This window comes from Bactrocera tryoni, chromosome 3 (assembly GCF_016617805.1).
Source record: "Bactrocera tryoni isolate S06 chromosome 3, CSIRO_BtryS06_freeze2, whole genome shotgun sequence".
Classification (NCBI taxonomy): Eukaryota; Metazoa; Arthropoda; class Insecta; order Diptera; family Tephritidae; genus Bactrocera; species Bactrocera tryoni.
Genome location: NC_052501.1, coordinates 21,354,380 through 21,368,596, shown reverse-complemented (window position 1 = coordinate 21,368,596; position 14,217 = coordinate 21,354,380). Strand labels below are relative to the sequence as shown.

The window sequence follows — 14,217 nt, the reverse complement described above, 5'->3', positions numbered from 1 at the left end:
GTACTGCTCGAACCAAATGAAGCAGCTAATGCAAACAATTTAATGGGCAATACAGAAGATCGCATGGCTCTGAAAAAGGTGATGTACACAAATTCACGTTATCGGAAACACATTGAGGCACTACTTCCTTGGCTTTATCGTCGTGGCGCTTTTTCGTGACTAAGGTACAATAATTCGGTCCTAAAAGAAATTTATGTAGTCACATCTGTAGCACATATTTAATTTTTATTGAATTAAATGTATTTGTACATGAAGAAAAATTGTCGAATCTAACTGATTTCCTAAATTGAAATTGAGATTGGTCTAATGAAGAGAGTGGAAAACACTTTATGAACATATAAAAGACACAATAAAAATAAATAAAAACGGTAATAACGATATTAAGTTTAAAATAATTTTTTGTGATTTGTTTTATTAACGGTTTCAAGCTTTCTTGACATTTTATTGACGGAAGTGGAGAAGGTGAATATACATGATTTGTGTTATTAAAACTATTAGCTTATAGAGTTTACTTTACTCCAGCACATCCCAAAGACATATGTTTTAATTTATGTTATAAAAGAAAGTCGTGTTAGTTATTCTATTTATAACTCCAGAACGTCTGAACCGATTTGACTGAAAATAGGTGGGGTGCTAACTTAGAACCAGGAGACGGACATAGGATATTTTCTATCTCTATGTCAAAAGTCAATACAACTCTCATATAAAAATTTAAATATTTTATTAGAATTTTTTATTGTTACAAACCTACACTATTAACAAAGAAATTCTGAAATTTTTGGAAAAAAATATTTTAGCCTCGGCCATTGCGACGCCATTTCCGGTGACCTCTCGGAAAATAGATTCACCCGCGTTGGCAAGATAACTCTTTATAGGATCATCTAAACTGCAAAATACATGTTTTTGTTAAAACCTCAACTTAGAACTTGGACGAAGGAAAAACAACTGAAAATTGGAGTTTTGACAGACATTTCTACAAAAAAATTTGAATTTTGCGACATTTTTTGTAACTCAAAGAGCTGTATAAAATTTCATGAAGATCGGTTGAGTAGTTCTCGAAAAAACTTGTCAACCGACTTCAAAAATACAGTTTCGCGAAAAACGTGTTTAAAGACGGCGCACTTAGCCAAGTATGTACATATGTATGTACATATATGTATGTACATACATATGTACACAAAACTTTTTCAAAATCACGGTAGCGAAATATTTTAAGAACAGCGGTATCAAATATTGACAGCAACCAATGAAATTGAAATTTTATCAGTTAATCAATTGCGATAAGATTAGATTTTGGTCAAACAAAAATATAAATATTGCAAAATTAGTTAGCATCACCGTGACGCACCCCAAATTTTTATGCTGGTTGTAAAAACTAGCCGCATAAAAGGAATATACGTACATAGAAGCTTATCTAATCACACATCTTCTGTTATACAATATAAAGATTATTTTGCAAATTATTCAGAAAGCATAAAGATAAACATTCAATGATTATGGAACCCCTTGCTAATGAGTAGATGAAATTGTAATGTATTCTTAAATAGTGGCAAAGGATTGTGACGGAATCAAGGTAGATAAGCAAAGTATCTGTTTGTGAAAGTGAAAAAGAGGAGTGACTCAGCTGTTTTAGTTTCGGTACATAAATTCATTTAATGTAAGATTTTATTCCAAGATATACTTGATTTCTTAAACTTGGCTTTCATGAATAAGAGACCATCTGCAGATATAAGAAAACCTAGCAGCTATAGTTTCTATAACACATTTCATCCATTTCCAAAACAACCTCTCCATTTCCCACACTAAAATGTCAAGAAACAGCGATACCGTTAGTAAAAATTTCACAAAAAGTTATTTTAAAATTGATATGAATACTGAATAACACTACTACTTAAATATTGAGTAAAATTTAGGATCATAGAACTGTGAGATCATAAGATCGAAATTATTATATATATTTTTTTTATTGTATCTCTCATATTTCCATAAAGTGTTTTCACAGTAGCTTTGTTCATTGGACCAGAGAAATTTGCCAATTAAAAATCAATTAGACTTAACAATTTTTATTCATGTACATTTATTTCAATTAAAATTAAATATATATTATGGGTATTCACACGTTCTATTAGTCACTAAAACGCGCCACGATGATAAAGCCAAGGAAATAATGCCTCAACGTGTTTCCGATAACGTGAATTTGTATACATCGCTTTTTTCAGAGCAATGCTATCTTCTGAATCGCCGATTATATTGGCTATACTAGCTGTCTCATTTGGCTCGAGCAGCACGATGGACAAATGACCAATAACTGTGTTCACAGCTGTGAAGAAAAAACAAAGAATGTTATAAAGATAATAAAGCTCATTTGATATTTCACTTTCTACTCACCGAAAGTGCCATATTTGAGCATGGCTATATGGATTTCTTTAAGTGTGGGTAGTTTTTTGGGATATTTCAGTAATATCAAGTACTCAATCAAATTATCATGATAGTATTTAATAAAATAATCGAAATGCTTTAGTTTCACATCCAGGTTCGTTGACGATATCAGCAAAGTATACAGATCATTTATCGGTGGACCATAACGCGTCATCTGAAAGTCAACGAAATAAGTTTCCTTAAGTTTGCCCGCGTCATCATATTGGAACATAACATTGTTGGCCCAAAAGTCTCCATGATTTAAAACATTGAACTCATTTGGATCGATTTTCAGCAGCGGACGAAATTGTTCCGCAAAGTTCTCACGGTTTCGTTTCTAAAATAAAAACGAAATAGAACAACGAAAAAATGACACACTTCCTTTACATAAAACTAAAGCCTCGGCACATACCAAACTATCGTAGTACTCTTCATGGCCCTCATACGTGCGCACACATTCCATATACAATGCAGACATTGATTCACCCATCTCTTCCATCATTTTTAAGAAGTCCTCATTAAATGGTCCATCAGAAACTATTTTCGGATATTGCCCTTTGGTTTCAACACGCACCGCTGATGCGGCGTGCCATTGTGCCAACTTTTTCAATGCGGCCTTGGTGTGTTCCATGTCGAAACCCTCAAGACGGTTGACATTTTTGAAACCATGGGGACGTAAATCCTCCATGAGTATAACACCATATTTGGATGGCGTTTTTATGTCGTAATATTTTGTTCCGAATTTCACGTCAACACCCGCATCTCTATACATTTGCTCCATTTCCGGTATCACGTCTTTATACATGACATTTTCTGTATCAAATATATTATGACTATTCGCCATTAGTTCCTGCACCGCGTCGATGGGCAGTTTGATCATATATGAGAAATTTCCTATTTTTCCATCTAAAATACGAAGAAATAAACTTTTGCAATTTTATATGCTCCCACAAGTAGTGCAATTCATTTTTACTTGCCTTCAAGCTCTGCGCCTAAATTCACCGAGACCAAGAGTGTGGCGTAATTTTCGCCAGCGCCTTCCGAAACTTTGGCAGTGAAATTTTTAATGCTCTTAAAATTTGGTACGTTTTTCTGCAGCAGATCTACAAATAGATCTTTTTTCAGCCATTCGGGAACTTCACCCTTAGCATTCGGTGCGCCATTGGCTGCAGCACCATTGTTAGTAGTTTCCGTTGCGCTTTTAATGGTTTCCGCAGTCCCATTTGTACACACTTCTATGGTTGCTGACATCTTGCTTTTTCACACAACAATTTTCACTTAATTTGACTAAGAGAGCTTTAAAGAATACAATGTGTGCGCAACACGTCTAAACCGATCGCTGTACGGAGTATAACTATTCGAAAAGAGCTTTGCCGTAGCTTTAATAACAAAAATTTTGTGATAATGTTTCGTAATTATGCATGTCAGTTAGAAAGTTTGAAATTTTGGAAGAGCTTTGTTTTAAATTAATTTATTTAAGAGATAAATTTACCGCGATTACATTCTTGTATGAATGAGTGTATGAGAGACTAGTTTATGTATGTACATATGTATGCATTAAGATTTACTGGAATTGGGGTCTCTTAACTCTATTATTATAATAACCTTAGCTATGCTGACAACCAATAGAGATATGACAATTTAGATTAAATAAAAACAAAGGTACTTATAAACAGAAATAACCGATTGTTTCGTCACCCACATACTTTTGACTGAACCAAAAATTATCAATTATAAAACATAAAATCGAAACATTGAACGCAATAAACAAGAATAATTGTATAATTTCGGTGTTTTTTACGCGCGTGTCATATAGTCCAAACACTCTTGATCAATAACTAATATTTGAGTATATGGTAAAGGGTGATCTGTTTCGAGATTTCCTACTTCTTTAAAGAAACACAAAGAAACTTCAAATTTATTTGGCATTTATCTTTTGAAAATTATCTCCTCAAATATCAAATGGCCCATCCATTGAGTCCAATTTCTGATGACACGTTGGAGCATTTCGACTAACTGCCAAATGGCACGCGTGATGTTCAGCTTCAAGGCCTGAATCGAATCGATTGTCCACTTCTTGATTTCACACGATCTTGGCGGCTAATTGACCGGCCCAAAAGGTAAAAGTATCTGCTCACCGAAGTGTTCTCTCAATAAATCCCTTCATTAAAGCGATGTTGAAACCAAATGTTGACAAGATCACGTATTTGAATTTCGACTCTCCACGGTCTTCGTGTACACTCACATCCGCGGCAGCTATATTTTCTTCACTGCGTGCTGGGCGTGTTCTATTCGCTCGAATATTATATAATAATGAATGATGGGTCTCAAGATGGGTGATGGTGTTGCTGAGTACGTTCATTAGGCTGATTATGTTGACCATAAGTTGAGCGAAACGCGTGAAACACATTTTTTACAGAAGAAGAATTTTCATAATAAAGCTGAACGATTCGGTGAAGGTTGTTCAGGCCTAAGTCTTTCCTTGATGAAAGTCAAACACCACTGAACAAAAATGTCATGACAGCTTGACACGACTCATGCGTGATCTCTCAAAAAGAGGCCATTGAAAAAAGTACCTCCATTTGGATCACCCATTATATGGATAATTATTATAAGCTTATTGCACATTTAGTATGTATACACCAAAATAAATATAAAATCACCATAATTTAAGAACAACGATAGAAAAAATTGGCACGAACCAACGAAATTAAAATTTTATCAGTCATTCAATTGCGATAAGATTAGATTTGGGTCAAACAAAAAGCAAAATACAAATATTACTAAATTGGTTAGCATCAGGGTGACGAAATTTTCGAACAAATTTTTAAATTTGCATCAGCCGTTGTACAATCTAGAGTGTATGATTTTGCAAATTATTTAGAAACATTATAGAGATAAACAACCAATGATTATGAATGACTGAGCTGTTTTAGTTTACGTACCTAAATTTATTCATTTAATGTCCGATTTTTTAAAGAACTTCTTTACTTTCTTTATTACAATATCTTCATTTAATATACGATATTATCCCAAAATTTTCTTAAACTTTGCTTTCGTGAACAAAAGACCGTCTGAAGATATAAGGAAACGTAATATCTAAGATATAAGAAACCTAACCTAATACTAATTTCATATTTTTATTAAATGATTCATGCAATTTATTTGGGATGCGCTTGAGTAAAATAGGCTCTAGCAGCTAATAGATTTCATAACACATTTCATCTATTTCCAAAAAATCTTTCTACTTTCAGCAATAAAATGTCAAGAAAGCTCGATACTGTTAGTAAAAAAACTAGTCCAACATCAAGTTAACCACTTCAAATCGATTAGACTTAACAGCTTTTCTTCAAGTACATTTATTTCAATTAAAACAAGTAAGAAAGTGCTAAGTTCGGGTGTCACATTTTATATTCTCGCACGAAAAAGTGATAATAATTTACATATTTTTTTATTTTGCCGTAAAATTAATTAGATTAGATCAATTTGTGTACTTTGAGTATTGAATTGTATTTTCATTTCCTAATGTATATATTACACAGAGAAGGCAACAGATGGAATTCAAAATAGCATTATATTGGAAGAAGGCGTGGTTGTGAACCGATTTCACCCATATTTCGTACATGTCATCAGGGTGTTAAGAAAATATTATATACCGAATTTCATTGAAATCGCTCTAGTAGTTCCTGAGATATGGTTTTTGGTCCATAAGTGGGCGAGGCCACGCCCATTTTCAATTTTCAACAAAAGCCTGGGTGCAGCTTCCTTCTGCAATTTCTTCCGTAAAATTTAGTGTTTCTGACGTTTTTTGTTAGTCGGTTAACGCACTTTTAGTGATTTTCAACATTTTTGGGAGGTGGGCGTGGTTATTATCCGATTTCTTCCATTTTTGAACTGTGTATGGAAGTGCCTGAAGGAAACGAGTCTGTAGAGTTTGGTTGACATAGCTATAGTAGTTTCCGAGATATGTACAAGAAACATAGTAGGGGGCTGGGCCACGCCCACTTTCCCAAAAAAATTACGTCCAAATGACACTTTATAGGTTTTCGGTTTCCGCCATTTTGTGGGCGTGGCAGTGGGCCGATTTTGCCCATCTTCGAACTTAACCTTCTTATGAAGCCAAAAAATACGTGTACCAAGTTTCATCATCATATCTCAATTTTTACTCAAGCTACAGCTTGCACGGACAGACAGACATCCGGATTTCAACTCTACTCGTCACTCTAATCACTTTGGTATATATAACCTTATAAATGACTCTTTTAGTTTTAGGACTTACAAACAACCGTTATGTGAACAAAACAATAATACTCTCCTTAGCAACTTTGTTGCGAGAGTATAATAAATATATGCTACAGGTGTACATACTGACTATTCTACCTTAGTCACTAATAAGCGCCACGACGATAAAGCCAAGGAAGAAGTGCCTCAATGTGTTTCCGATAACGTGAATTTGTGTACATCAACTTTTTCAGAGCCATGCCATCTTCTGTATTGCCCACTAAATTGTTTGCATTAGCTGCTTCATTTGGTTCGAGCAGCACGACGGACAAATGACCAACAACTGTGTTCACAACTGTGAAAGAAAAACAAAGAATATTATAGATAATAAAGCTCATTTGGTATTTCACATTCTACTCACCGAAAGTGCCATATTTGAGCATGGCTGTATGGATTTCTTTAAGGGTGGGTAATTTTTTGGGATATTTCAGTAATTTCAAGTACTCAATCAAATTATCATGATAGTATTTAATAAAATAATCGAAATGCTTTAGTTTCACATTCAGGCTCGTTGACGATAGCAGCAAAGTATACAGATCATTTATCGGTGGACCATAACGCGTCAACTGAAAGTCAACGAAATAAGTTTCCTTAAGTTTACCCGCGTCATCATATTGGAACATAACATTGTTGGCCCAAAAGTCACCATGATTTAAAACGTTGAACTCATTTGGATCGATTTCCTGCAGTGGACTAAATTCGCCGACAAAGTTCTCACGGTTTAGTTTCTAAAACAAGAATACTTCAAACATTTATTTTACATAAAATTAAAGCATCGGCATATACCAAACTATCGTAGTACTCTTCATGCCTGCCTCATACGTGCGCACACATTCCATATACAAAGGCGTCGTGGATGCGCCCATCTCTTGCACCATTTTTAACATGTCCTCGTTGAATATTCCATCAGAAACTATTTTCGGATATTGTCCTTTGGTTTCAACACGTGCCATTGTGCCAACTTTTTCAATGTGGCCTTGGTGTGTTCCATGTCGAAAGCCTCAAGACGGTTGACATTTTTGAAGCTATGGGGACGTAAATCCTCCATGAGTATAACACCATATTTGGATGGCGTTTTTATGTCGTAATATTTTGTTCCGAATCCGCATCCGTCCGCATCTCTATACATTTCCTCCATTTCCGGTATCACGGAAAATTCATTTTTACTTGCCTTCAAGCTCTGCGTCTAAATTCACCGAGACCAAGAGTGTAGCCAGCGCCTTCCGGCACTTTGGCAGTGAAATTTTTAATGCTCTTAAAATTTGGCACGTTTTTCTGCAGCAGATCTACAAATAGTTCCGGTTTCAGCCATTCAGGGACTTGACTCTCAGCATTAGGTGCACCATTGGCTGCAGCACCATTATTAGTAGTTTCCGTTGCGCGTTTAATGGTTTCCGCAGGATCACTTGTACACACTTCTGTTGTCGCTGACATCTTACTTTTGTAAGTTTATGCTTTTTTTCACTCAACAATTTTCACTTAATTTGTCTAAGAGAGCGTTAAAGAATACAATGTGTGCGCAACACGTCTAAACCGATCGCTCTACGGAGTATAACTAGTAGTAGCAGTTTTGTTGCTGCGGAGAACTTTTTTAAGAACAACAAACATTTTATTTGTTGATATTAACTAAGAGTCAAAAATAATGTTCATGAGAGTCTTATATGTTAACATGTAGCATATTTAGTCACTGAGTAGAAGCTTAAATACTAAAAGAAGAAAACAAAGTTCAAAGCTAATTCAAATTATGTTTATATTTGAGCTCTTAACAATAGAACTAGAAATTTATATTGCGGCTGCCAAAGAGATTACCTCCATGCCATGGAGTTAACAATTTTTGGCAAGAAAAAATTCCGGCTTTTTTAAGAAAGTTAGTAAAAGTTGTTCAAAAGAGAAGTGAGTATTCTCAAAATATGGATACACAAGTATTTATATATTGTCGTTTGAACGAATCTCTTTCTATTGTGTAGGAAGGTGACTGAGTGAGATGAATAGAAAATATTTAGTATATCAATAAACAGTTCTCTGCTCAGTTGTATTTTTTTTACCGGTGTGTTTGTTTATGTTATAAGCATAAAATATAAGTGGCTATGCGTTTTTTTTAATCTTATAGATATGAAACCGGTTTCTTCCACGCGACATAAGTTAGTTTTCCAATTTTTTGACAAATCTATTTTTATTATTCAGGTGACTTATAATCATTCTTTCCTCGGGTTAAAACATCGCTTTTTCTCATATAAAAAATTAAATATTTTATTCAAATTTTTTATTGTTACGAACACATAGCATTGAATTCTGAAATTTTTGGGGAAGAATATTTTAAACTTGGTAATTGCGAAGCCATTTCCGGTGAACCCTCGGAAGAAAGATGCGCCTACGTTGGCAGGCTGACTCTTTACAGCATCATCTTAAGTGTAAAAATACGTATTTTAGTTAAAACCTTAACTTAGAACTTGGACGAAGGAAAAAAAACTGAAAATTGGATTTTTGGCGGACATTTTTACAAAAAAATTAAAATTTCAGTTAAAATTTCGCGACATTTTTTTCAAATTTGTAGTTGTAATTGAATAAACATCCTTCGTCCAAGTCTATGAGGATTGTATCCCAAAGATCTGTGTAAGTCTGTGAGGATTGTATCTCAAAGACCTGTGTAAAATTTCATGAAAATCGGTTGAGTAGTTCTCGAGAAATCTTGCTAAACGACTCAAAGAAATAGTTTCGAAAAAAAAACGCGTTTAAAGACGACGCACTTAGCCTAGCTGCCTCGAGCGCACAAGTTCTCAGGGTTGTATCTCCGAAACTATTACTCGGAACAATTTGAACATTTAGAACAATCTTTTAGATCTGGTTGCAGAATTTCTTCTTCTTTACTGGCGTAGACACCGCTTACGCGATTATAGCTGAGTTAACTACCGCTCGCCAGTCATTTCTTCTTTTCGCTACGTGGCGCCAATTGGAGATTCCAAGCGAAGCCAGGTCCTTCTCAACTGATATTTCTAACAGAGTGGAGGTCTACCTCTGTCTCTGCTTCCCCTGGCGGTAGTACCCGCCAAAGCTGGAATGTTTTCGTCCATTCGAACAACATGACCTAGCCAGCGTAGCCCCTGTCTTTTAATTTGCTGAACTATGTCAATGTCGTCTTATATTTCGTACAGCTCATCGTTCCATCGAATGCGATATTCGCCATGGCCAACGCGCAAAGGACCATATATCTTTCGCAGAACCTTTCTCTAGAAAATTCGTAACGTCAACTCATCAGATGTTGTCATCGTCCATGCCTCTGGACTATATAGCAGGACGGGGATTATGAGTGACTTATATGTGGAGTTTGGTCTTTGTTCGTCGAGATAGGACTTTACTTTTCAATTGCCTACACAGTCCGAAGTAGCACCTTTTTGCACGGTCCAAAAGCATGTTTGTTTTAGCTCGTTGACCGGTATGGTAAATAAATACATTTTTCCGAAAAGGAAGAAGCCGCACCGTGCCATATCAGGTGAAGGGAGTGATTAAGGGTTAAAATGTGATTTTTGGTCAAATAATCGGTCACAAGCTACTTCCGTGTACAATCTAGAAAAGATGCCTTCCAAATTATTTATAAACAATAAATATAAAGATACAATTGATGACTGAGCTGTTTAAGTTTAGGTATGTACGTAAATTTCTTCATTTAATGTATGAACTTATTCCAAAGATTTTCTTAATCACTTAAACTTAGGTTTCATGAAGAAGATATAAGGACACGTAGCAGCTATTTATTTTACTTGGCCGACTAGTCCACGCTTTAGTGTGGCTGATATATAGATGGTACTACTAATACCCTCTATATAATTTCTAGTCAGCCCCTAGCTTTAAAAGCAACGTATGATACTAATTAGGAATCCATTAGTTAATGAGATATAGCATTTTGGTTGAAGCACTTGTGTTGGTTTACAAAAAATGGATCAAAAAGCATTTCGTATATTAATAAAACATTGCTTTTTGGGGAAAAAATAATGTTGAATATGGGCTCTGCGCCAGGCAAATCAACCGTTGAAAAGAATTTGTCTTTTATATTGTATTTACATAAAGTGTTTTATTATTAGCTCTCTTCATTAGACCAAAATAAATTTCAATTTAGGAAATCAGTTAGACCAAACAATTTTTCTTCTAGTACGAATACATTTAAGTCAATTAAAATTAAATATATGCTATAGATCTGTGAATACAGATTACATAAATTTCTATTAGGATCGAATTATTGTAGCTTAGTCACTAAAACGCGCCACGATGATAAAGCCAAGGAAACAGGACCTCAACGTGTTCCCGATAACGTGAATTTGTATACATCGCCTTTTTAAGCGCTCTGCTCTCTTCTGAATCGCCGATTATATTGGCTATACTAGCTGTCTCATTTGCCTCGAGCAGCACGAGGGGCAATAGAGTAATAACTGTGTTCACACCTGTGAAGAAAAACCAAAGAATATTACAGAGATAATAAAGCTCATTTGATATTCCACTTTTTACTCACCGAAACTGCCATATTTGAGCATGGCTAGATGGATTTCTTTCAGGGTGGGTAATTTTTTGGAATATTTCAGTAATTTCAAGTACTCAATCAAATTATCATGATAGTATTTAATAAAGTAATCGAAATGCTTTAGTTTCATATCCAGGCTCGGTGACAATAGCAGGAAACTATATAGATCATTAATCGGTGGACCATAACGCGTCATCTGAAAGTCAACGAAGTAAGTTTCCTTAAGTGTACCCGCGTCATCATATTGGAACATAACATTGTTGATCCAAAAGTCACCATGATTTAAAACATTGAACTCATTTGGATCGATTGTCAGCAGCGGACGCAATTCATCGGCAAAACGCTCATGGCTTCGTTGCTAAAATACAAAACAAAAAACAATAGAATAAAAAACAAAACCACACACTTCCTTTACATAAAACTAAAGCCTCGACACATACCAAACTATCGTAGTACTCTTCATGGCCCTCATACGTACGAACACATTCCATATATATTGGCATCGTTAATTCACCCATCATTTCCATCATTGCTAACACGGCCTCGTTAAACACTCCATCATTAACTACATTCGGATATGGTCCTTTGGTTTCAACACGCACCGCTGAAGCGGCGTGCCATTGTGCCAACTTTTTCAATACGGCCTTGGTGTGTTCCATATCGAAACCCTCAAGACGGTTGGCATTTTTGAAACCATGCGGACGTAAATCCTCCATGAGTGTAACACCGAATTTGAATGGCGTTTTTATGTCGTAATATTTTGTTCCGAATTTTACGTCAATACCCGCATCTCTATACATTTGCTCCATTTCCGGTAACACATCTTTATACATGACACTTTCTGTTTCAAATATATTATGACTATACGCCAATAATTCCCGCACCGAGTCGATGGACACTTTCATCACATATGAGAAATTTTGCATTTTGCAATCTAAAATACAAACAAATAGACTAATACAATTTTAGATGCTTCTTCAAGTTGTGCAATAAATTCATTTTTACTTGCCTTCAAGCTCTGCGTCTAAATTCACCGAAACCAAGAGTGTGCCGTAATTTTCGCCAGCGCCTTCCGGCACTGTGACAGTGAAATTTTTAATGCTCTTAAAATTTGGTACGTTTTTCTGCAGCAGATCTACAAATAGTTCCGCTTTCAGCCATTCGGGGACTAGACCCCCAGCATTAGGTGCGTCTTTGGCTGCAGAACCATTGTTAGTAGTTTCCGTTGCGCGTTTAATGGTTTCCGCAGGATCATTTGTACACACTTCTGTTGTCGCTGACATCTTACTTTTGTAAGTTTATGCTTTTTACACTCAACAATTTTCACTTAACTTGACTAAGAGAGCTTTAAAGAATACAATGTGCGCGCGCCACGTCTAAACCGATCTCTGTACGGAGTATAACTATTGGAAAAGTGCTTTGCCGTAGCCTTAATAACGAAAATTTTGTGATGATGTTTCGTTGTTAATTTAACCCTTTATAGGTGTTTGTATGTATGTCATTCAGAAATTTTGATATTCTCGAAGATCTTTTTTTTTAGTTAATTTATTTCAAAAATAAACTGACCGCTACTATGAACATTTCCGCTCACTCTATTATTAAAGTATTTACTTTGGATTTAGTATTTCCGTTAGAAAATCTCATATATGTGATATTAAATATAATACATGTGTGCAGTACTTAAGTCTGATTTTCTAATCATTTTTTTTTTCTCTTTTAAATATTCAGTACAGTATACACTACTTCATTGCACTTCAGAAAAAAAACATGTAATTAAATGCAGAAATGTCTCTTATATAAGACTTTCCATGAAATTCGCATAAAGCCTTCGATTTGAAAGAAGAAAAAGTAAAAAAAAAAAAGGAAGTTATATTTTGTTTTCGGTCATAAGTGAGATCAGACACTTCTAGACTAGCTTTGAACGCACAGCAACGAGCTCAGCGCTCGCTGTCGGAGTGAATGCTCGATTTCTGAAAAGATACTGCCTTTCGTAGCCGTAAGTCTACCGCCACCTTTATAGCAGCCACTTCTGCCTGAAAAAGACTGCAGTAATCCAATAGCCTAAAGCTAAAATCCTTCTGAGTTTTCAGAGGATTGGAGCTTTTAAGAGTAACCCTCGACACAGAACCGGAAACCGCGTTTGACCCCGTGTTACCTATGTTTGTGCCGCTTAGCACGTATCGTATTAATTTTGTTTGAAGAGTTTTGATAAAATTAAGTTTGAATATAGTCAATAATATTTAGTTAAAACTCTATAAAGAACGTATGCTCGGAAATAAGATATTATTCTACTAAATAATACATTTAATAGTTTTAGTAAGACAATTTTATATTTGGCTTCTGTGAATCAATTGTAATAAATATCTATCTCACAGGAAATCGATTTTTATGTTAAAAATGCGTAATAAAAAGGTTGTGTAAAATATTAATTTTTTTAAAGAGTCATTAGGGTAATCTTTTTTAAATTTTTTTTGCATTTTCTGTTCGTTTATATGGGTATAAGAATTAATGTAGAAACCAACTTTACCATTCGAAGCTTTCGAAAAAAGCCCAAAAATAATAATACCGCTCGATGGTCGGACACTTTAAATGCGTTTTTCTCAAAACACACTCAAATCATGATATGTGAAAAAAGTTCTATTGTAGAATAAAAATTTCTATGAAAAAAAAATGTCAAAAAAACAGGCCAGATTACCCTACTGACCCATTAAGGGGTTACATGGGTTTACGGGCATCAAAAAAATTAATTTTTTTCATTATCTTATTAAATTCTCCAACACCTCTAGAATATTGTCCTAAATTTCCATGTTAATCCGTGTAATAGTTTCGGAGATACAGCCTCCAGAACTTGTGCACTTACATATGTCTCACTTTTATTGTCACTCAAATCTTTAAACGCGTTTTTCTCGAAACTATTTTCGAAGTCAGTTGACAAGATTTCTCGAGAACTACTCAGCCGATCTTCACGAAATTTTACACAGATCTTTGAAATACAATCCTCATAG

General features: G+C 35.0%; 3 protein-coding genes across 3 annotated transcripts in view; 1 reads left to right on the top strand and 2 right to left on the bottom strand.

The window, feature by feature from the left end:
- LOC120772934 overlaps positions 1-14,217 on the top strand; it is a 46,648-nt gene that overhangs the window by 17,746 nt on the left and 14,685 nt on the right. The gene's annotated exons all lie outside the window — the stretch shown is intronic.
- LOC120772936 lies at positions 1,981-3,752 on the bottom strand. The gene is made up of 4 exons (XM_040101840.1): positions 3,396-3,752; positions 2,831-3,324; positions 2,389-2,755; positions 1,981-2,320 (listed from the first exon to the last, which is right to left on the bottom strand). The coding sequence occupies exons 1-4, from the start codon at positions 3,667-3,669 to the stop codon at positions 2,133-2,135; spliced, it is 1,323 nt and encodes a 440-aa protein (XP_039957774.1). The 5' UTR covers positions 3,670-3,752; the 3' UTR covers positions 1,981-2,132.
- On the bottom strand, positions 10,775-12,663 carry LOC120772935. The gene is made up of 4 exons (XM_040101839.1): positions 12,222-12,663; positions 11,653-12,146; positions 11,204-11,570; positions 10,775-11,135 (listed from the first exon to the last, which is right to left on the bottom strand). Exons 1-4 carry the CDS (start codon positions 12,493-12,495, stop codon positions 10,948-10,950), a joined length of 1,323 nt encoding a protein of 440 aa, XP_039957773.1. The 5' UTR covers positions 12,496-12,663; the 3' UTR covers positions 10,775-10,947.